The sequence below is a fragment of the Pelodiscus sinensis genome, chromosome 1 (assembly GCF_052426305.1).
Source record: "Pelodiscus sinensis isolate ZL-2025 chromosome 1, ASM5242630v1, whole genome shotgun sequence".
Taxonomy (NCBI): domain Eukaryota; kingdom Metazoa; phylum Chordata; order Testudines; family Trionychidae; genus Pelodiscus; species Pelodiscus sinensis.
This window is the reverse complement of record NC_143052.1, coordinates 30,385,086-30,408,882: the sequence shown is the minus strand read 5'-3', so window position 1 is coordinate 30,408,882 and position 23,797 is coordinate 30,385,086. Positions and strand designations below refer to the sequence as shown.

General features: G+C 41.1%; 1 protein-coding gene across 1 annotated transcript in view; it reads right to left on the bottom strand.

Moving 5' to 3' along the window:
• LOC102463469 (sucrase-isomaltase, intestinal-like) overlaps positions 1 to 23,797 on the bottom strand; it is a 95,500-nt gene that overhangs the window by 41,772 nt on the left and 29,931 nt on the right. Inside the window, 5 exon segments of the mRNA XM_025183243.3 lie at positions 6,197 to 6,328; positions 6,800 to 6,925; positions 20,432 to 20,544; positions 21,413 to 21,509; positions 22,202 to 22,370. Coding sequence (XP_025039028.3) covers positions 6,197 to 6,328; positions 6,800 to 6,925; positions 20,432 to 20,544; positions 21,413 to 21,509; positions 22,202 to 22,370 — 637 coding nt within the window.

The following is a 23,797-nucleotide window of genomic DNA, read 5'->3' as shown; positions in this document are numbered from 1 at the left end:
CAGGATACCCAGCCAACCGGAGGCAATCACTATTCCCTTTCAAAATTAATTTGAACTCCTACATTAACAAATGTAGTTGTAAAGTATTTAAAAATTCATTCTGTGCTCAAAAAAGTCAATGTTGCTATTCTGGCATAAAAATACTGTATTTTCCCCTGTAAAACAAAGAGGTTGAATCCCAGCTTTAAGTACAAAACTCAATTCGACTTTAGCACAGAGCTGCAGCTGGTGACCTAATAATCAACTAATGTAAGCGTTCATTAGAATTTTAACCTGCTTAAGTAGTTCAGATTTGAAAAAGAGAACTGTCCATCTGCAGTAATTATTTTTTAATCCTGGAAAGTTGATTCCCAAGAGATACCGAAGATCTAACTAGCTAGCTTAATTAGCCACTCATAATCAAAATCTCTGATTTCTTTTAGCTAAAAAGGTTATTCCAGTGCATAAATCTAATATATTATGCAGCTTTAGAATCATCCTAAGGAGAACAAAAACTGCCATACCTGGGTCTTCATTCAAGGAAAAAATTGTGCCTGTTAACTCTTCCAATACTCTTTCTTTTACTTATTCATGTAGGTTGCGTCTACACTGTGGCGCAACTTCAGGATACTTCGGGAAAATTTCAAATCGATTTTGAAATAACAGGCATGCTATTCCGGCATCCCTGTAGCCCTCATTCCATGAGGTTTAAGGGACATTTTGGACAGGCCCGGCCAAACAATTTGCGGGGCCCAAAGCGGCATGTTGTGGTTGGCTGCACCGCATGGCCAGGCGGCTCCCAGCCAGAGTGGCAAGTGAGCAGCTGGGCAGGCAGGTGCAGGGCAGCATGGGTACCTGTAGGTGCGGGTCCCAAGGAAACCGCCTTGCTCGCCTTGCCCTAAGGCCGGGCCTGGTTTCAGAATAGCACCTTATTTTGACATTTGGCACTGTGTAAACCGTGTCAAATTTTGAAATAAGGTATTTCGAGGTAAGGGTGCAGTGTAGATGTACCCTTAGGGACTGATCATAGGAGGATTAGCTATGCACTTCAAATCCCATTGGCATCAGTGAGAATGATTGGTAATCAGCACTTCTCAAAAATCAGGCTGCACTTATCTTTGTGCCCTAAAATGGATTTGGGGCCCTATTGTATGCACCCTCTTTTGAACAGTTAAGTCTCAGCACCTCACATAACTAGATCCCTTATCTGCTTAAATCACTGAATATTATTTTTAACCTTGAAATCTAGCTAAGCACAAATTTTTAATAATTTCCAATTAATTTCATCCAGTGTGATTTAATGAATAGTATACAAGGGATTTCATTAAAGTTTTGCTGTAATAAATGTTTTTTAATATTACTATATAATCATTGTTACTTTTAGAACATTTTGTTTTGATTCTAAACAATACATTTGTTCTGACTCAGCATATGTACCCTTTGAAAATGGGGACATAGTTCAAGGTAATAATAATGAATGAGTCATGACAGTCTGACTTAAAAATTTGTCCTGGATTTGAGAGGGAATAGACAACTTCCAGCATTACAACATGTGACATTTGCAATGCACATGTGCCAGACATGCATGTATCTGCACTGAGCATCTTCAGAGCTCTGTACGTGCCATGATAGAAATGGGAAACACGGAATCAATAATGGGGATAAATCAGTAATATAATAGGTTCTCAGGGACTGAGTTTCCTCATTCTCTGGAGTTGGAATTATTTAGAGAGGTCTGAATGACTTGCATACCCTCAGCCACTCTGTCCATGGATTGATGTTAGATTTCATCCTCTCCGCCCACCAAATCCTCACAAAACTCTGTTGACTTGGGCTTTGTGTGGTGAAAGTGTCATATATATTTAATCACCATTCCTGACATCATAATCAGATATTCTAAATTTTGATGCACCAGAACTCTCTCTCTCTCTCCCTCTGCAACTGATCTCCCAAAGGGAATTGTAAATGGAAAACTGTTTTCAACATCAAGGATTATACTTGCCTTGACTTTAGTTATGATAGCTTTGCTGTCACCCTGGAATGAAACTCAATAATGTTCCAGCTCCTGACTCAATTTATGGAAGTGATTTACATCACTAAAGAATGATAACAATAAAAAGATGATAGAAATTCCAGTAACTGCTCTATAGTGAGGATGAAAATTTTCACCGCCAATGCGACCTATATTCTCCATTAGCTTTTAAAAAATGATTGAATTTTGCATTCATCCCTGGCTGACAATGACCCCCTGCAGGGCAAGACAAACTAGACCAGCCTTTGTCATGTTTTCATCAGCAGACAAAACAGTTTTTGGGATGGGTAAAAAAATGTTCCCTACCTGAAGGTTAGTTTCTTTCTATTATATTATTCAGTTTCCACTTATTTATAGCCTGTATTAAGAATTCTCAGTTTGAACCTGTTGCATTAATGTAGCAATCCAAATATAGATTTATGTAGCAACAATTCTTTGCACTTCCACCATCTTCTGCATTTAGTCCCTTTCTTCTATTTTTTGCTTGCTAAACAGTTCTATTTGCCGAACAGACTGTGGGCTTCATTCATTTGCTCACTACTCAAAATAATTTAAACACAGTTGTCCAGGCCTTCAGGTGCTGAAAACTGATGTAGCTCCATTAACTGCACTGGGACTCAGCCGACTTATAACTGCTGGCCCTTTCTGTGAGCACAGTGTTTCAGGCTGGGAATTGCTGGCAAACTGGGTTCCACACTAGAGAGATGAAAAGTTTGCAAAAACATGTCAGGTTTGGTTGAATTGCAGGCAAGGTTGCCATAGCTCCCAGGCTTCTGGGATCCATGGAGTGGAAACCTCAGGGCCCCAGGGTTTGTGGCTCCAAGCCAGTCATGCCCTGCAGACAAGTTTTGGGGCCTTTCACCCCAACCTTCCATGCTCCCAGTCTCAGAACCAGGAGACTGAAAGCCCAGGGAGGAGGGACTCTTGGGGCTTCCTGGTTCCCAGTGTGGTGTCCAGTGATTACTAAGTGCTCATGGAACTTTTAAGATTTCCACTTGATCTGTGTTCAATTCCACCTGCCTGTGGATAACAAACAGCAAGAGCCTCAGAGTGCCCTACCCAGGGTGGGCAGCTTGGTGCCCCCAGAAGGGTGTAGTCTTGGGCAGAAGGGAAGGGAATGGGGCTATCCTCCCCCAGACAGCTCTTTGGCATCACCCGGGGCTTTAGCATTGATTTAAAGGGCCCTGGACTCCAGCTGCCACTACTGAGGTAGCAGTGGTGTTAGCTGGGAGCCCCAGGCTCTTTTAAATTGCCAGGTTCCGGGGCAGCCACTCTCTTTGCCTCCCTGGCAGCAGACCTGCCCCTACCCAGACTCTGTTTGGGAAGTTCGGCCCCTAAAGCAGGGGTAGGGTACCTCTTGCCATGAAGCCCGGAGTCTGGAAATCCTGGAATTGCCCTGGGTGGTGGACCCCAGGGCTTTCAGACTCCCAGTCTCCTTCCAGGTTCAGTACTATGTGATATCAAGATGGCCAACAATGGAAGAGTGGAGCTGCCTTATTCTTTGTTGCTTAAAGACCAGAGTAATTTCTCATACCTGAAGTACAAATTGGTGCCTGTGCCAGAGGAAAAGATTCTTGGAGGGGAAGGATAAATTGACATTTAAGAATCAGAGAAATTGGTTCCTAGACAGATTTTCTAGACAGATTCAAGGAAGAATGAAACCTGGAGTCAATGACAGAGGAAGTGGGAGAGGACTGGAGTAACCAACAGAGGCAAGAGATCATGACTGGAGACAGATGAGACTAGGCAGACTGTGGCCACCAGCGAGAAGAGAAGCAGATGGAATTCTATATAGCTAGAAGTTTAAAATCATTACAGGTCTTCAACATGGAAAGTATGGATGGTACCTGCCAAGATCCAGCAGGCCCAAGGGAACAAAGACATGTATGTGACGTGTAGTTGACAACTTGGCCCAACCTGTGAGGAAAATCAAGCTTATCCACAAAGAGGAACCAATATCTTTCTGAACAGGCTGGGGTCAGTTAAACTAATACCAAATGGGACAGGGTAAAAAAAGAAAGAAGATTTGAGTATTCAGCACACAATCAGGACGCTGACAACAAAACTGAATTAAAGGACCTGAAGAGAAGAAATTCTTTAACTACCTACACAGAAATGCTAGGAGCTTGGATAATAAACAAGAAGAATTGAGTCTACCCAATTATGAGCATAAATTTCTTCTAGTTGGTATTACTGAAACCTGGTGAGATGATTCACGTCACTGGAATGTTAAAATCAATGCTTATAATCTATTTAGGAAGGATCAATTGGAGGAAAAGAGGAAAGGGGAGAGGCATTTTACATCAAAGACAGCATTACTGGCCATGATAACTCAGAAGAAAAAGATCTTGAATGCTTATGGATCAGTGTCCTATTGGTCAAAGCACAAAGTCAAAGTGGGTTATTATACATCATCCGAACGGTCCCTTCTGGCCTTAGAATGTATAAATCAATAAAGAGGTAGGAGTAGTTTGTGGACGTTTGGAAGAGAGAAGCCAACCGGATTAAGGAGGTGCATTTCAAAATGTGTCCTTTCTATGGCATTGGTGTCACACTTTGTCCAAAACATCAGTGCTGGGAAAAATAAGGTTACTGTAAGATTTGCAAATGAGGATAACATTTAAAATAGATTTTTATCTAGTCTACACAGTATTACATGTGGGCATAGTCCCAGTCACAAAGCGGGAGGTCAGATTCTGGTCTGTCTTGTATAATGGGTTGGCAACCTATAAATCCTGGGACAGACACTAATCTTATGTTTCTCAGAGCTATCAAAGTCAGGGGCTTTGGACAACTCTGAGGCTATGTTTAGACTGCAGGCTTTTTTGGAAGAAGCTTTTCCGGAAGAGATCTTCTGAAAACACTTCTTCCGAAAGAGATCATCCACACTGCCAATGCGTATCGAAAAAGCAAACTGCTTTAAGCTGTGATCACTATGGATGGAGTGGCCACCAGGGCACCTGTGCTTTTTCTTCTTTCTTCTTCTTTCGAAAGAACCCCTCCTCCCCCGTCCACACAGGCCTTTTTCCAAAAGAGCTTCTTTCTTTTGTAGAAAGAAGTTTACCAATGTCGGAAAAACCCTTCTGTGATTGCAGTGTGGACGTAAGTTAAGTTTTTTCGGAAAAACAGCCGCTTTTCTGAAAAAACTCTGTAGTGAAGACATAGCCTGAGAAACATGAGGTCAGGGTCGGTATTATAGCTTGGGGAAACAAAATCAGTATCATGCTGCATTAAGATATGTAGAGTTATTTTTTATATCAATCAAGGACTTTAAAAAAAAAAAAAAGCTTATGGGCCTCCCATTTTCTATCACCTACCACCTTAGTCACTATAACTATTGTCACAAAAATAGTAATTTAATTATGAGTGTGCGCTGATCTGCTGGAAATAATCTTTGTTTGGAAAACTGACAAATGTACTATTTTCACTTCTGCAAAAATGAGTATAGTTTGATAGTTTAGTTATCATTACATATGTTTTAGCTACATACATTTTGGCTGCAGGCGCAAAATGCAATTTGTTTTCTACAAATTGCCATACAAGGTTTCTTATATTAACAAAAAGACAACAAGTAGTCCTGTAGCACTAACAAATATATGTGTATAATGAGCTTTTGTTGACAAAACCCACTTCCTCAGATGAGCAGAGTGGAGAAAAAAGGCTCATCTGAGGAAGTGGGTTTTGCCCACTAACATATAATATTTGTTAGTGTCTAAGGTGCTACAGGACTACTCATTTTTTACAAGTTACATACTAACACAGCTATCCCTCTGAGACTTATTAACAAAAAAGATAACACATGGGAAAATGAAGTATGGCTTCTAGTTTTCCAAAAAGCTTGTGAATAGTTTTGTGTATACTAAGAAAAATATTTTCATAAAGGGAAATGCATTAAACCAGTTCCCTCTTAATTCCAGGCCATAATTTTCATAGAAGCTTATTAGAAAAGTACAAGAGAAAAATAAGTGTTGTGGCATAGAAAGAGTATTAGTATAGAAATATCTGATAAAAGCAATACAGCATTATGAGAAGTGTATAAAGAATTACTTTTGACTAACTAGATAGATGAATGACATTACAAGAGAAAAAGATGGAGATCCCATTTAAAAGGCACAGATATTTTGTTGGTGACTACAAAAATACCTAGCATAAATTGAGAGAAAATTATTCATGTTGTTAATTTACCAGAATAATGACATAGTGCATTCCTTCTTTTTTTAATTGTTGAATGTACTCTGGCAGACCAGCGTATTTTTCTTTATCATAGGTAAAATCCAAATTACGCTCCATGTAGTCGATATCACCATACTGGACATCCTGACATGAAAAACATAATTTTGAACATTAAATTATTTTAGTATTTTATTAACAATCAAATGTATGTAACTTTATTTCAGAACCCTGAAAAATTAATCAATCTGCTATCAAATGTAATTTAAAATACTGAATTTAGCAAAAGGAGAGTTCTGATTACCTTTAAGAATTAGAAGACTAAATTATGCTCTCACTCATTCTGTGGTAAATCCAATGTATAACTCCATTGAGTTTATCACAGATACTCTAGTTTGACCATTATGTAACTAAACGAAGAATTGGGTTTAGACACTTTAAAAATCATTTAAAATTGTGACCTTCAGGGATAATATTTATGAAATCATCACACCAAATTTTTAATACCCTTGTACTATATAATTCACAGGGTAATTATTCCCTTCTACTATGATGATTTTATTAATTTTATTTTTAAAGGGTAATTAAATAATTAAACTTTGAAAAATTCATACTTACATATGGAATTTTATACTGCCACATGCGATCTACTGTTTTCTTTACCACATCAATGCTGCCATACCCATAACGGGACAGCTGAAATCCCAGAGACCAATAGGGAGGAAAATGTGGACGTCCAATTGCCTAAAATAGGAATTAACACATTCTAAGAAACAAACAGAAAATTCTGGAGACAGAAATATATTGCAATTCTATTTCTAAGATCACATGTTCATTAGCATATCTTCCACACTCATTAAAAATGGAATATGAATGTCTTACAATCGTTGTTGTGCTATTTACTCACCTAGCAAACTGCACTTTGAGAAAACACTTTCTGTAAAATTCGGCAATGAAATTAGTTCTCTTCATTTTGGTAAGAATGATATAGCAACTAATATTGAGACATGTGCTCCACTGGTGCACAAGGGCATTTTTGTATGGGGATGATACTCACTAATCCTCCAATCCTATTTATGCCCTTGTGCTATTACTGGAGATTAAACGGCCCCTGTCCAAACTGTTTTCAACTTCAGCAAAAATGCCCACTTCCCCCAAAATTGTTTTGATCATAATTTTCCATTATTAGATAAATATTTCAATTTGGAGGGAGAAAATGTTCTGTTTCAATGGGAAATAAAATAACTTATCTATTTCTTTTTTCTTCACTGGAAATAGATTAGAAAATGGGGTTGTGTCACTGGAAAAGAATTTAGAGAACAGTAAGAAACCAAAATACCTATTAATACCTTTTTCTACTTTTTAAAAATATACTTCCCGTTGTTCGAGCAGTACTCCTGTAGAACCCCGCTGCTCTCCCTGCACAGAAACACAAAGCTCTAAACACCACAGAACTTCTGTGGTTGCACGACTATGGTGTGGAGCTAGCAGAATAGCACACAGGGGCTCTGCAAGAAGGAATGTGGTAGCATGGCAGGTCCAGGAGGAGCAGAGCTAGGGAGAAATGTCCAGAGGGCAGCCATCACTTGCATCCATCACTTGCAGCCATCATTTGCAGCAGAATGGATATTCAACTGCACTGTAGACAGACACAATTTGTATGCATAGAGTGGCAGGGTCACAGCCTGTTATATTCTCTTCACACAGCCTATTAGGCTTTTTCCCAGAGATATCAGCATTTGATCGCATTTGAAGATAAGGTAAAGTTTGCAGAATGACAAAAATGTCATTGTCAAGCATTTGGCAGAAACATCTAGCTACTCCAGTTCTGTGGGCAGAGTTGGGGGATGTAGGCTGAAGACAGCTCCACATCTTAAAAAAAAATTAAATTAAGCCTATATAAAAAAATGAGCATCCCTTCACCCCCAACTTCCAGCACTCCCACATCTCCAGCCCCCTACAGTCCTAATCCCCTGTCCTGACTCCTGAACCTCCCAGGCTCTCAGCCCTGAAGAATCTGAGCAACATCAGATAAATCTTCTAGTAATAGAATAAATTATAAACTAGTTTAAAATAAATGGAAGAAATTGTTTACAAAAGTTTCCAAGCATCACGAGACAATATGTTAATTTCTGTTTTTGAATATTGGTTGCTTTTGCTGTTTAAAACTAACGCACAGCAATGATAATGGAAACTAGGACAACTAACAAAGGATGAATATAAGCAAGCAACACGGGAATGCAGGGGCAAGATTAGAAAGGCAAAGGCACAAAATGAGATCAAACTAGCTACAGGCATAAAGGGAAACAAGAAGACCTTTTATAAATACATTAAAAGCAAGAGGAAGACCAAGGACAGGGTAGGCCCACTGCTTAGTGAGGAGGGAGAAGCAGTAACAGGAAACTTGGAAATGGCGGAGATGCTCAATGACTTCTTTGTTTCGGTCTTCACCGAGAAGTCTGGAAGAGTGCCTAACGTAGTGAATACAAGCAGAGAGACGGTAAGTTTAGAAGATAGGATACACAAAGAACAAGTTAAAAATCACTTAGGAAAGTTAGATGTCAGCAAGTCACCAGGTCCTGATGAAATGCATCCCAGGATGCTCAAGGAGCTGATAGAGGAGGGATCTGAGCCTTTAGCTATGATCTTTGAAAAATCATGGCAGACAGGGGAGATTCCAGAAGACTGGAAAAGGGCAAATATTGTACCCATCTATAAAAAGGGGAATAAGAACAACCCAGGAAACTACAGACCGGTCAGTTTAACGTCTGTCCCAGGGAAGATAATGGAGCAGGTAATTAAGGAAATCATATGCAAACACTTGGAAGGTAATAAAGTGATAGGGAATAGCCAGCATGGGTTTATGAAGAACAAGTCATGCCAAACTAATCTGATAGCTTTCTTTGATAAGATAACGAGCCTTGTGGATAAGGGAGAAGCGGTGGATGTCATATACCTAGACTTTAGTAAGGCATTTGATACGGTCTCGCATGATATTCTTATTGATAAACTAGGCAAATATAACTTAGATAGGGCCACGATAAGGTGGGTGCATAATTGGCTGGATAACCGTAGTCAGAGAGTTGTTGTTAACGGTTCTAAATCCTGCTGGAAAGGGATAGCAAGTGGAGTTCCTCAAGGGTCTGTTTTGGGACCCGTACTGTTCAATATCTTCATCAATGATGTAGATATTGGGATAGAGAGTACGCTTATTAAGTTTGCAGATGATACCAAACTGGGTGGGGTTGCAACTTCTTTGGAGGATAGGGACATAATTCAAAATGACCTTAGCAAGTTAGAGAAATGGTCAGAGGTAAACAGGATGAGGTTTAATATAGAGAAATGCAAAGTGCTCCACTTAGGAAGGAACAATCAGTTCCATACATACAAGATGGGAAGGGACTGTCTAGGAAGGAGCATGGCGGAAAGGGATCTAGGGGTCATAGTGGACCACAAGTTGAATATGAGTCAACAGTGTGATGCTGTTGCAAAAAAAGCAAATATGATTTTAGGTTGTATCAACAGGTGTGTTGTAAGCAAAACTCATGAAGTCATTCTGTCGCTCTACTCTGCACTAGTTAGGCCTCAGCTGGAGTACTGTGTCCAGTTCTGGGCGCCACATTTCAAGAAAGAGGTGGAGAAATTGGAAAGGGTACAGAGAAGAGCGACAAGAATGATTAAAGGTTTAGAGAACATGACCTATGAAGCCAGGCTTCATGAACTGGGCTTGTTTAGTTTGGAAAAAAGAAGATTAAGGGGGGACATGATAGCAGTTTTCAAATATCTAAAAGGGTGTCACAAGGAGGAAGGAGAAAATTTGTTCCTCTTGGTTTCTGAGGACAGGACAAGGAGTAATGGGCTTAAAGTGCAGCAGGGGAGGTTTAGATTGGACATTAGGAAAAAATTCCTAACTGTCAGGGTGGTCAAATATTGGAATAAATTGCCAAGGGAGGTGGTGGAATCTCCCTCTCTGGAGATATTTAAGAACAGGTTAGATAGACATCTGTCAGGGATGGTGTAGACGGAGCGTGGTCCTACCTTGAGGGCGGGGGGCTGGACTCGATGACCTCTCGAGGTCCCTTCCAGTCCTATTATTCTATGATTCTATGATTCTATGATTTTTGCGTTCCAGAAAGACGCCAAAAGTTTGGGGCATGCATAGTGTTCTTCTCTGTAGGAGAAATCCTAACATCTTTACTCTACTTTTACAGGATTTGGCTTCATTAAATTAACCTACATATACTATTGTTATCCCAGTCAAATTCCAAATCATTCTTGTTGTACGGGTAGTTAAATTCCATGAAAACAGATGTACTGGGTCTTTATGATTTCCATATAACCACAGCCTTTAACATTCTGGTATGAAAGTAGGCCTTATTCCTTCCTTATACCCCTCAGATCTTCATGAGTCTCTAATTACGTGCAACAGAAGACGTGAGAAGAAGCAACTCTCAAGTGCTGGTGACAGAAAATACCAACATGGAAAACACTGAGACACTGCCTATACTCCTCAAGTAGTGGAACCTCACCACTGTTAACACATTAATTCATCTTTGCAATGCATAAAGATTAAAAATGTCTTGATCAGTGATCTTCTCAACTGAGAGAATGACATGAGAAAGCAATGCTTGGAACTGAAGAGGCCCTAACAGACATACCACAGTCTAGTCAATTAGAATCAAGGAGCCAGTATAAAGCAGCGTGTGTAAGTGACAGCCACATAAGGGGTTGTTACAGAGGGACAGTTCCTGAGGTACTCTTGCCTGCAGAAAACAGAGGCTGACAGAATGCCTGAGAGGGGGTGGAGAGAGAGCACACAGAGGACAGGCAACTGCTATGACTTTTAACAGTGTAGCATGTGGCTAGCCATGTGAAAGGGACTCCTCTAGCACTGAGCATCAGAATTCTGGATACCCAGTGCACAGGCCTGCAAGGTGGGAGGGATGATTCCTCACACTCCTCCTTCCTTTGGGCACTCATTTGAGAATGGCCAGATTCTGGCCCAAGGCAAATTGTACTGTCTCTTTGGCCCAAGTCCCTTCTAGTCTGGTGACCCTTATCTGCCATTGTTTGTTGGTTTACTTTCAGCTACTCTCAGTTACATAAATGTTCTCTTCAGCCTGTAAACTTCAGGTTTATTCTAAGAGATGGCTGTATGTTAGCACAGCATCCCTTGGGGAATTTGGAATTAGAATTGAGTGATTTAAAAAAAAAAACCCATCTTGCAAGCAAGATTCACTTCTAAAACAATTATAGTTCCCCAGGTTGGCCAGGAAGGAACATGAGGTGAACTTAATTCAAATAAACACAACATTTTAAAAAGAAGGATACAAATAGGGCAGCTGAAGAAATTTCTTTTTTTCTAATTATGCTCTGAACTCTCTCACTAATGGATTCCCCTGCAGCATCCTGATAAAGCAACTGACATATGACACCTAGTACAGATGGAGCAGAGGCAGAGATGTAATTTTGAAGCTCTGGATTTTGTGACAGATTTGATATATATTTAAGATACACTTTGGTTGAATAAACTATATTTTGCCTACAGAGGATCCTAAATTGTTTTACATAAAAACAGAATGTTTTAGAAGACTGCACACAGTGACTCTCCCAGAAACAGACAGGAAAAATGATGCATCAGCAGAGAAACAAAGGAAGGAATATATCAGAATTTCAGAAGCTGTGAAGATACAGGATTGTTAGAGGGGAAATTGGCTGATGCACAGGGAAAGTGGAAAAGTGAGTCTTATTGTTTCTATTACTGTTCATCCTAAGCACAGTCTATAATAATTAAGGGCAGGAAGGAACAATGATCCCCAGGGTTGTTAGAGTAGTATCACTGTCAGTTTTCCAAGTCTGAGAAAAACTGACATAAAGTAGCAATTTCACTATTGCTAGATGTAGCTCTGAAGGAAATTCAGGTGAATACAGAAAATAGCCTCCCTTGAAACAAAGAGGTTTGTTGGGAGTATGTATGTCTCGGGGTTAGAACTTGTGGCCTGAAATCAGAACCCTGGATTCCATTCCCATTTACATCACTGATTCATTCTGTGTCCTGTGCAAATATTTTACACATACATAGCACCTCAACCTGAAAATCAGACTACTTTATAAACCCTTTAAAACAAACTGTCCCATTTTACAGCTCAGGAAATTGATGCACAAAGAAAGCTAAGCAAGCTGTTACATAAAGATCATGTCAGAGGCACAGGTACAAATTATGCGTGGAATTCTATGTTTGGTTTCTGACTAATAATCAGGTACCCTAAAATTTTGTGGTGCTTACTGTCTTGCTGTTACATGTTAAAAATAGGAAAACAATTGCCTGTTAATAAAATTAAGTTAGGTAATTCCCTTAATTTTAGTGGCAGTTGTGTGGCTTAAGCCCTTGTGCAGTCCTTTTAAAATGTAGAGCAAGGCTACTAATTTTGGGAGCCCCAGGGGCCACAATGATACTCACAGCACATGCTGAGGGCCACAACTTAAGTGTGGTTGCATATACATGCAAATATATATGCAACTATATGCAAATAGCTTATTTCACATAAGGCCCTGGCGCTCCCGACACCTCTTCTCAGGGGGCTAGAAACAGTGATACCCTGTACCCGTCTATTCCAGCCCACCTGTCCACTTGTGTCTTTAAATGCTTACGCTGCCTGGGAGTCACCTTGCCATTGTGGAGCATGTTCCCAGTGGAGGCCATGTTCAAAGTAGCCCATCTGCAGGCCGAATGTTGAGCCCCATGTAAACCCAGACTTCACTGCAGGCTGCAAAGAAATGGGCCCATAGGCTGCATGTTGAGTAGCCCTGATGTAGAGGATAGTGTCATGTTTCTGAGCTCTTCCTTGAACTTCTCTCATTTTCAGCATCCTCAAAGGGCTACTGCATTGCTATAATTACATAGATGTACCACAAAAGATTGCTCTGGAGCTCTCAAACTCTAATTAGCCATATAAAATTACACTTGATACCTTATATTTGCCTACATTTCTTTTTTAGTAAAGATCTGTAGGAGGTAACTATAAAAATCTGAGTGGGATAAATGTTCTTGATTTAGATCAGCAGTTAGTCACACAGAATGGCTAAATTACATGGAAATTTCACTAGCTTCCACAGTCCACAAATATGTCCAAAGCTGAATCCAGCTCATTAGACACCCTCCCCTTCCCCTTTGGGCAAGGAGTGAAGGGAATTCTGTACACTCTGAGCTAGTCAGTTGATAAGACTGAGTTTAAAGTCCAGGCAGTGAATTTAAAGAAGACTAAAGCTGACTTATAAAAACACAAGATATGTTGCATATCCCAGGGAATGAAGCAGATTCCAAACACTCAGAAGAATCTAAAGATTCTAATGGCCTTAGACATCAGTGGACTTCAAAAATGTCATATGATCAAACTGGAACATCATCTACTAGAGAACAAAGAATGTTTATCACCTCAATTCTTTTCAGCTGCCATCTCCTTGCTGAAGGCTCTGTAAGATCAACTGAGGGCACCATCAATGATATGTCTGTGACAAGTTGTATGTATAATCAAGTTTCATATACATTAGCTGTCAACTTAAACTGAGACACTGACCAGCAATTTATTCTGCTGAAGCAAAAGTGGGAGCTATCTAAGGGTATGTCTATGCTACTTGGCAAAGTTGAATTAAGCTATGCAACTTCAGCTATGTTAATTGTGTACCTGAAGTCGAAGTAGCTTTACTCGACTTTTGGCGCTGTCTACAGTGCAGGAAGTCGAAGGAAGAACACTCTTCCTTCAACTTCCCTTACTCCTTGTGAAAGCAGGATTACTGGCACTTACTGGAACAGCCCACTTAGTTTGAATCAGCTGTCTTAACTAGACCTGCTGACTCAAACCCTCAAAGATCAACAGAGGCAGCTTGGATCTTCTCTGTAGACGTAGCTTGAATGTGCTCTTCTAATGCTTGTCATTTAGCCCCTGGTTGCTAGACCTCAGATAATCACAACAAATGTGTCCCTCACTATCTTATTTGATTTCAGTATTGTGTTTTGTTTGCTAAATTATAATTTTCTTTTATGTTTTGCTATGGAGCTCATGTTATATTGTTATGCAACATACTTTTAGCCTAATTAGTTGTAAATTTATCAGGCAGTAATAACATGACTATAGTGTCCAATTGTATAATCATCAACTGGTTCATTTGATCAATGTGAGTACTTTAGCTTCTTGCTTTCTTTTGCTACATAGTTTGTTTGTCCTTAAAGAAATGATGTGGGTCATATAACTCTACAGTGAACTAAGAGCTAAACTTGTTCTCTAGTAGTATTTTGCAGAGAAGTACTGAGTGGTTATTTGAAAACATATGAAACTATGGTGGAACCATCCTAAACACCAGCTCTCAATAGAATTTAACAATGCAAAGGAAGAAATAATAGAGTGGAGAATGTTTACGGTTATACAAGCTGTGGCAAATGTGTGTAATACTTTCAGTAATTACTGAAACTCCACTGCTGTTGTGCCACTGGCAAGCTATTTCCTGTAAACCAACCAACCAACTAAATCCCTCGCAAAACGGTGTGCAGGAAAAGAAACAGCTAGATGGGAGAAGGATTTGCTTTTCAATCATGCACTCCCTTGCCATTCTCTTCATTGCCCTCAAAGTCCATTGAAAATAGATTAGATGCAGATATATCTGGCATTTGGGAGCGGCATCATTTTAACCTTCTGCAGACACAAGTTACAATCAAACTTGAAGAGACTCACTGCTTTCATTAGGGATCCTGTCCTTACCAAAGCTCCAGCGCTTGGCTGCATTAACCTACCAAGTGCTGCTGAATATAAATATTTTGTGAATAAAAGATAACAATGAGTTACAGCCAAAAAGCAAAAATAATATTTCATTCTAGTCTAGACAAAAAGAAAGGGAAAGCAAGCCATCCACTGAGAATGAATCACCTTTTTATAGGCTGGCATAGCTACACATTAAATAACTTTAAAATGACCTAATCTTCTAACAAGGTCATTGTCACCGTCAAAGGCAGAACAGCTGCGGCTTGGCTGCACAAGGGGAATTCAGTACCTCAAGCGCATTAGGACCATGTTCCATAGAATCACTCTCAGTGCCCCAGTTCAGGGAGATTTGGGGAAGAGGTATGGGAGGCACAGGGGCTGTGGGTTGCACTATAGCAGTCCAGTAGCAGTCATGGAGTGACTGCTGGTGCCTTGTCACCTTACAGTGCTTACATATCACAGAGACAGGCTGATGGGGAAGAATCTTGTCCCAGGGAGCTCCACAAAGAACTCCATTGCAAAGCCTGTTTAACTTAAGGGCTTATGAGAAGAGGAAAAATCAGCACCTAGCTGGCCTTTGCCCCTTGGAAAATCTCACAGAATCCTGACTCGATAGAAAAAGAATCCTAGAGGGAAGACTGGTGGTAGGTTAGAGCCCTGTGCAGATGTCAAATTTTGTATCTGCACCTGTAGCCAACAAAAAGGAGCCATGGATATCCACAGATTTTCATGGTTCTAGATACAAAATTTGTATCTGTATCCACAAAAATAAGCTGTGGATATCCACCTCCATATCCACAGATGCAAATACCTGTGGATATATATTGGATATCTGCAGATTTGCCTGGCATAGTGATGGGAAGGCAGATCTGCCATTTGAGGAAATGTACTAGAGCAGTGAGCCAGCACAACACGCAGACAGAGAGCATGTTACTTCTGCATGTGCTCCTTAATTGCTGCCAGCTAGTATTTGCTCCTGAGGGCAGCACACACAGTTGCTAGCTGAGGTGGAATGGCCATATCACCTTTCTTGCAGGCCACAGCCCATAAGGCATGTGACTGCCATCTCTTACTGCCATCAAACACTGGAATAAATTGCCCAGGGAGGTTGTGGAATCTCCATCTCTGGAGATATTTAAGAGTAGGTTAGATAAATGTCTATCAGGGATGGTCTAGACCAGTGGTTCTCAAATGGTTTGGGCTCCGGAGCCCTTTACATGCGTAAACATTTATGCAGAGCCCCAGTGGTCCACTGATTGTATGTGTTGTGTCTATCGATGTTTCCAGTTTGTCAACCTCGTGGAGCCCCTGGAGATGTCTCATGGAGCCCTGGGGCTCCACGAAGCACAGTTTGAGAAACACTGCTCTAGACAGTACTTGGTCCTGCCATGAGGGCAGGGGACTGGACTAGATGACCTCTCGAGGTCTCTTCCAGTTCTAGTATTCTATGATCTTCACACTGCCACATCATTTTGCCTCACTGTTTTTACATAGCAAGAGCTCCTGCACCCTTGTTCCCTCTCCTGCTTGAACACCAGCCCAGCAGAGGACAAGAGCATCATAAATCATCTACTAGGCAGTTTTCCTGGTTATTGAAGTCTGTGGTTATGAAAACTGCACCTCAGGACCAAGAAAAGAGCGGTGAGGAAGACAGATTGTACTAGACTGCTTAAGGGACTTGGCCATGCATCACATCTATTCTTGTGCACTCTATTCCATTCCCTCTTCTTCCCTAGAAAGAGGGAGTGACCATACAAGAGAAAATACATTTAATATGACAAGAAAGGCCAAAAAAGCTCAGAGAAAATAGATTTTCCCCTTCACCTGCTGGCCCTTCCTCACATTACTTAAGTATAAAAGCTCCATCAGTACCTAGAGATAAATATCCTGGTAATAGTAGTATTAGATAGCAGGGAATTTCATGATGTGTACTTAAAAAGTTAGTTTCATTATGAAATTGCCACCATGCATTTTTTCAGAATCCTTGCAGAGCCTAACACGCAGTCAAAGAATACAGAACAGCGTAGATTTTTTCTGGCCTCTGACATACCCATTAAGAAAAACTGTCTATCCCTTACCTTGCTCTCTCAGAGCCAACCTCAATTTCCACAGAAACAGGGCTGGAATTTACGCTGCCAGAAGTCATTAGCTGAGTGCAAGAATTCTCTTGTTATTTTTAGCTGCTGGTCACCTGCTAAGGTGCGAAAGGACTGGTTTCAAAACACCTGCAAAATACTTTTAAAAGACGTGGGGCTGATTCTGATCTGTCATGCAGATATAAATGTGGAGGAACACCAATGATATCAATGGGAGAGCACAAATATGTCCGTGTGCTACCTTTTGCATTGCCTTTGAAGTGCCTGCTGCTCCAAGATGGGTGAGGATGACAAAATGGTAAAAAAAAACTTCCTGCCTGCCTACTTTTGCTCCCAGCATTGCCAGCTTTAGTAGGAGATTCTTATTTGAATGTCCTCTGCATATTCCCACTCTTGAGCTATGAGCTGAATGGTGGATCTTTCTAAAAGCAGCACCTCTTAGAGCTTTAGTACTTGCCTGCCCCACCTCACCCGCCCTACAGGATTCCAGCACATTCTGAGGGTGTGGCCACAAAAAGGGGGTGCAGCAGCCATTGCCTCCTCAGTGCTTCCAACTGCTGGTTGAGAACACCTGATCCACATACCTTGAACCTTTGGATCCAGATCAGTTCTAGGGTCTGTCTTTGTGTTTTCAAATGAAGCCAACAATGACTGGTGATTTATGTTATTAAGCAAAAATAAGTGCTTTAACCATGTTAAAGGAATAGACAAATCTCTTCTTTACTGCTTCCTATGCTCACCAATTATTGGACTTGTGTAATTGAGTGAAATAAAAATCAAGAAGGGTTAGAATCTCTCCCTGCCTTTCTCATCTGAATATATAATGAGCCCCTGTAGAATCCACAACTTCTCCCATGAAGCTGAGAATTTGCAGATGGCAAAATAGTAGCTGCAATCAAAACTCTAACTTTAATGGGGATAAAATACTGTTAAAAGCTATTTGTGCTTTGAACAATGTAACAATTATTGCTCCATGCAAGGAAAGTACAGGGTAACCCTAGGGAGAGAAAGTGGAGAAGGACAAATAAAAATTAATCATAGACCTAGCAGATTTGGGCTAAGCAGGGAGGAAAATTAAATCACTGACCTATTGTGATTTTGGTTATTATGTCTTGGGAGGTGGTCATATACTGTTATAAGAACTAAGATATATTGACAGAGGCAAACTGTTCCTTCCTTTTCCTCTAGGAAACATTCTAGAGAACTACCATAGAAAACTACATACCCTGTTATAGGATTCTATAGTTTGATTGAAATGCCTCTCTCATTCCCTCCTAAATTATACAGATTCTTTGAACAAGTTCTGTTAGACACATTCCTATTCAAGTCTAGGGTTTGTACAAAGACTCTGCTTTGCACAGAGATATAAAAGTTTTTGCCAATGACTATAGTGAGAGCAGGGACTGAGCTATATATATGTGTAATGTGATAAAGTCATCCCACTTGCTCACATTGGGCCTAATCACATAAGCTCCCGTTGGATGTAAACATGATTGATGGACAAATTTATAATCAAATTTTCTGACAAAATGGATAAGGTGACTATTTTCCTATGGGACACTTGGTAAAATTGCTTGTATTCAAGACAGATTAACGGCAATCAATCAAAACTATGAAGTACAAACGTTCAAATTAACGAGGGGTGAGCCCTTATGAAAAAGAAATACTGCGTAGTTGGGTTCTTTTTATTTACCTTTTTATCTCTAAGGCTTTGAGTTCACAGGAGGAGAGATGACACACGTGCACCCCCATATACCTCTCTCGCATGGCAGGAGGGAAGTGCTCAACCAACCTGACCCTTCCTCCCTGTGTTCTCTGCCCTCCATGCCTGGCTGGGCCTCCAAGATGGAACCACCTTTCCTGGTACCTCCTGGTGTGTCTTCCTGAGGCAACATGTCAGGGGGCACACAAGGTCACCCCCAGATTTCTGCCAGGGTCCACACCAGAATATGGCGTTAAACAAGAGGGAAGGGATAGGAGCTGCTTCCAGCCACAGAGGAGGAGGGGAGGGGGAAGGAAATCCTGGCCTGTGTCTTTGCAGACCTCGTCTCTTCGCCCCCATCTCCCTAGGACTGTAAGCAGCTTGGCCCTTCCTGCCACCCAGTGTCAAAAGGCAGCTAACACCGCCAGGCTGCTGCTGGCCACCAACATAACCGAGCCACCTCCTGTCACCCCCCATCATTACAGCATAGGCTGGAAGAGATTATGCCCGAAGGTTTCACTGTGCACCAGACCCAAGGAACCTGACAGCAGGGACTTTAGTAAACATGACCAGAGAGGTGGGTTAGCAGGGGAGAGTATCTAGGGGATAGAGGAGCCTTTGCATTCCCTGGGAGCAGGAGCGAGGGTAGGGAGGTGGGTGAAGAATGTGCTAAGTCCCTGCTTGGGGCTGGGGGGAGGCGGTGAAGCCTGCAAGGCCAGGGTGCAAACAGGGAAATTCACCCCTCCAGCATTTAGTGGAGGGGAAGAGATGCTTTCCCATGCTAGTGCTGCACAGGTCTGAGGAACATGCTGGGCTCTGCTTCTCCTGCTCAGCACCCTGAGCCAGAGGATCTTGGGCTTTCCCAGGGTGCTGACCCAGCCAAAAGCTGCAGGGGAAGAAAGGAGCTATCTGGCCAGGCTGTTAGTGAGGATATAGAGGAGCAGCAAAGCTGAGGGTGGTAAAAGCAGGGAGAAAACTGTGAGAGGGGAAGCATGCAAAGGGCTGATAAATGGGCAGCAGAGACAACATGCAACCGGCCACTGCCTGCACTCATCAATCACCGCAGCTTGCAGCACTCAGTCAGTGCCAGACAGGAACGAGAGGGGAGTGAAGCCCTGCTAGCTGAGAGCCAGCATGAAACAAGGGCTGTACTGATAGGCCATCGGGGGAGTGGCCAGCTCTACGTGCTGCAGCTTTGGTCCCCCACCAGCCTTGCCCACCCACCCCCATGGCTGGCCAGAGGACTCTCCCATTCATTGGTGGTGGGCAGGTGGATGCTGAAGAGGGATCCAGCCAGCTGCAGGACCTATCAGTACTGATGGTAGGGGACAGGATATACAAGATAACTCAAGTCTGTCCAAAGGGTTTGCGGGGCTCAAGGCAGCATGCTGTGTTTGGCTGAGCCGCACGGCCGCACAGTTCCCAGTCAGGGCAACGAGCGAGCAGGCGAGTGGGCGAGGCCGGAATCTGGGCAGCGCAGGGCCCTGAATGTGTGGGGCCCAAGGCAACCGCCTCGCTCGCCTTGCCCAAAGGCCGGGCCTGGGATAACTTGTCTGTTTTTAAGAAAAAAGTTGGGAGAAGGCCTTACAAATGGGAATGTCCCTTTAGAGACAGAACATCTCATCTCTCTAAATACAGATAACTTAGGGTTTCTTTACAGTACTATCTTGTGTGCCATAGCTAGTTCTCAACTAACCTGTGTATATTGCTGTACAACCTTTTCAGGAGTTGGGCCAAGAAACACATAGAAGTCGAGGATCCCTCCAGTGGTGCGGAAGGTTAAGGATGGATTTGGACTCAGAGTAACATCTAAAAGAAAAAGGAGAAATGTTGCACACAGTACAAATTGCCTCAGTGCCAGTCCTGTGCATTTTGAATCTTTCAGTGCACAGCTGCTAAGTAGGTTAGCCAGCTGTTTACTTTAAGCTCATACCCCACCCACACAGAACAAGTACAAATCACCTATTTGCCAGCATCACAAAATAGAAATGGGCACCTACGCAAGGTGGTGTGGATAACAATAGTAAGATACTGTGGAGCTATAAGCTATACATCCAGATTTATTTTATTCTGCTTTGTAAAAAATGCACATAGAATTTACTGTATAGTTTTGTGGTTTTTTTAATTTCACTTGTAGAGAAATGAATAAAAATGTGCATCATAAGCTCTTATATATAAAATATATATACAATTCATTTTTTTACTGAAAGTCATTGCCTGCCAGTGAAATTGATTCCATAGCTTTGGTGAAGATTCCCCTTCTCACAAATTCTAGTATTACGTTTATACAGCGAGGTGACCATGGTAACATACAAAGCTATTCTTCTCAGAGTAAACACAGTACTAATCTAAATTGACTTGTTTCATTGGTGTCATTCTCAGAGGAAATTTCTATTGTCTTCAACATTCTCTACCTTTGCATCTATTTTTAAAAACTTAATCATATAATTTTAGATGAAAGTGCATATTATATCTTGTTTTACAGTAATTGAGATAAAGTCTCTTTGAGAAAATAATAGTTCCTGGAAATTCACTTGTGATATGCATAATATTTTAGGAATCCTGTCATATATTTGTATCTTTAAAAGTCATTAGTGGAAAGGGTTATTTGTATTCAGCAGAAACCATTTAACATCACTCTGTACTTTATTTATGTATAAATAATATACTGCATTACCTTGTGCATTGGAGTTCAGTAAGAGGATACCGTGAGTATTTGAATCTCTCTCTATGCACATATAAAAGGGATGAACTCCATAAAGATTGGAAAAAGGCTGAAACATCAAAAATGGATTATATATGACTTGTTTTACCAATTTTTCACAATCTGTGTCAACCAGAAACACATACACAGACAAGGAAATTTATGAGTTCATAAAATGGGTTGTTTGCAAACCAATGTAAAGCTCCATCAATGGAACAAGAAAGATTTTTATCCCCAACACTGTCACTTTTATCTTATCTTACTTAAACTTTTAGCCATGGACTATAGTACTCTGGCATTCAGCCAAATGCTCCTGAGTGACCAGGCTAAGAAATTCCTTGCTGGAGAGAATATATCATTGACAGACTAGCATTCAAGCTGTAACTCAGCCAAGCATTTAAGAATGTGCCTAACTTTAATCCCCTTTAAGTCATTCGTAAGTAGTTGGATGTATAGAGATAAACTAAAGCACAAGTTAAATACTTTGCTGAATCAAAGCCTTAGCACATGGAATATATTTTTCTAGGAACGATGAATGTTTCATATGCCAACTTTCCAAATCATTGTAAAATACCCAGTGATTTTACTGTTTAGCTAATTATATTTTGTTGTATTTCCGTAACATTTTATTAAACCCATCCTTTGCTGACAATTCATAATTAACACCTCTTGTCATATCCTAATGTGTTAATCTGGTATTTAATTTTCCATTCTACATTTACAGTATGATCCTAGCACAAGATGCTGAATTAAATGACTCACTGCTGGTGGCTGGTCCCTGGAAAACATCCCATAGGTAACAAAATTCATATTGTGCTTAAAGGATGGATGTTCATGTTCACCAAATCCATAAACTGAGGTGGATGGCACAGTGGTTGCAATCTGCAGATATTGTTTGGAGAAAATTAATTCTTCAAGGGATGCGTCCCACCTGTCTCAAATACAGGAAGAGTATGAACACAATTAGTTTGCTCATGGCTTATATTCATCACTTCTTACTCAAGAAGAAGTATTGGAATATTTGGAATTTATGGTGCATTTTTTCAATATTAACACATACGAATGCAATGTAAAATTAATTCAATGTGTGCTTCTATTTTAAGGATAACTGAGGTAAGGAGGCAGGCACTACAGGCAGTCCCCGGGTTACGTACAAGATAGGGACTGTAGGTTTGTTCTTAAGTTGAATCTGTATGTAAGTCGGAACTGGCATCCAGATTCAGCCGCTGCTGAAACTGACCAGCGGCTGACTACAGGAAGCCCAAGGCAGAGTTGCTCTGCCCCGAGCTTCCTGGAATCAGCCACTGATCGGTTTCAACAGGCTGAATCTGGACGCCAGTTCTTACATACAGATTCAACTTAAGAACCCCAGGCATCCCCAAGTCAGCGGCTGCTGAAACTGATCAGCGGCTGATTCCAGGAAGCCCAGGGCGGAGCAACTCTGCCTCGGGCTTCCTGGAGTCAGCGCTGGTCAGTTTCAGTAGCGAGTGTCCCGCTGCCGGCGTCCTCCCCCCCCCAGCAGACCAGGGAGACACGGAGCAGCTTTTCTCTCCCCAGAGGACGCGGGTGGCGGGAATGCGGCACATCTGGGCGTCCCGCCGCTCCCGTCCTCCGGGGCGAGAAAAACCCCATTCGTAACTGCGGATCCGACACAAGTCAGATCCACATAACTCGGGGAGTGCCTATATATAAAGTACTGTCACTGAAATAAGCAGTTGCTTTTATTATTTCTACAACTAATGGTCTACATAGAAGACTATGATCACACGGTGGTGTCTACAACTTTTAGTTGCAACCATCTTTTATGAGTGTGTGATGTCCACTGAAATTAATAGGATTACTTGTGTGTTCAATCCCTGACTTTAAACAGGATCAGATCCTTACCCGACAGCTTTCTCTAGTCTGTGACTTCATAATATTGGCAAAATGGATAAAATTTGAGCTAAACAAAGTATTAATATTTTTATATTTATGGTTGTCTTTTTCATTACTTTATGCATTTACTTCTATTGAGTTATCTACAGACAAAGTCACATTTTAATGAGGTGTTACTTTATAGTTGCTGTTGCTAATGTTATAATGAGCTGTATAGTTACTCTCAAAGTACCTCGTACCATTGTATGACATGAATACCATATGTATCTCCCTCTGCTTGCCCTGGCTGAATTGCATTTTTATTACAATACATTAAAATAAATTAACCAAAACCACAGAAGGTGGCAGTGGTACTACTTTCACAAATTCAGAGATTCCAGGACCAGAAGACCACTGTGATAATCTAGTCTGATTTCCTGTGTACAGAGACCACAGATCTTGCCCAAAGTAAATTCCAGCACATGTATTTTAGAAAAATATCCA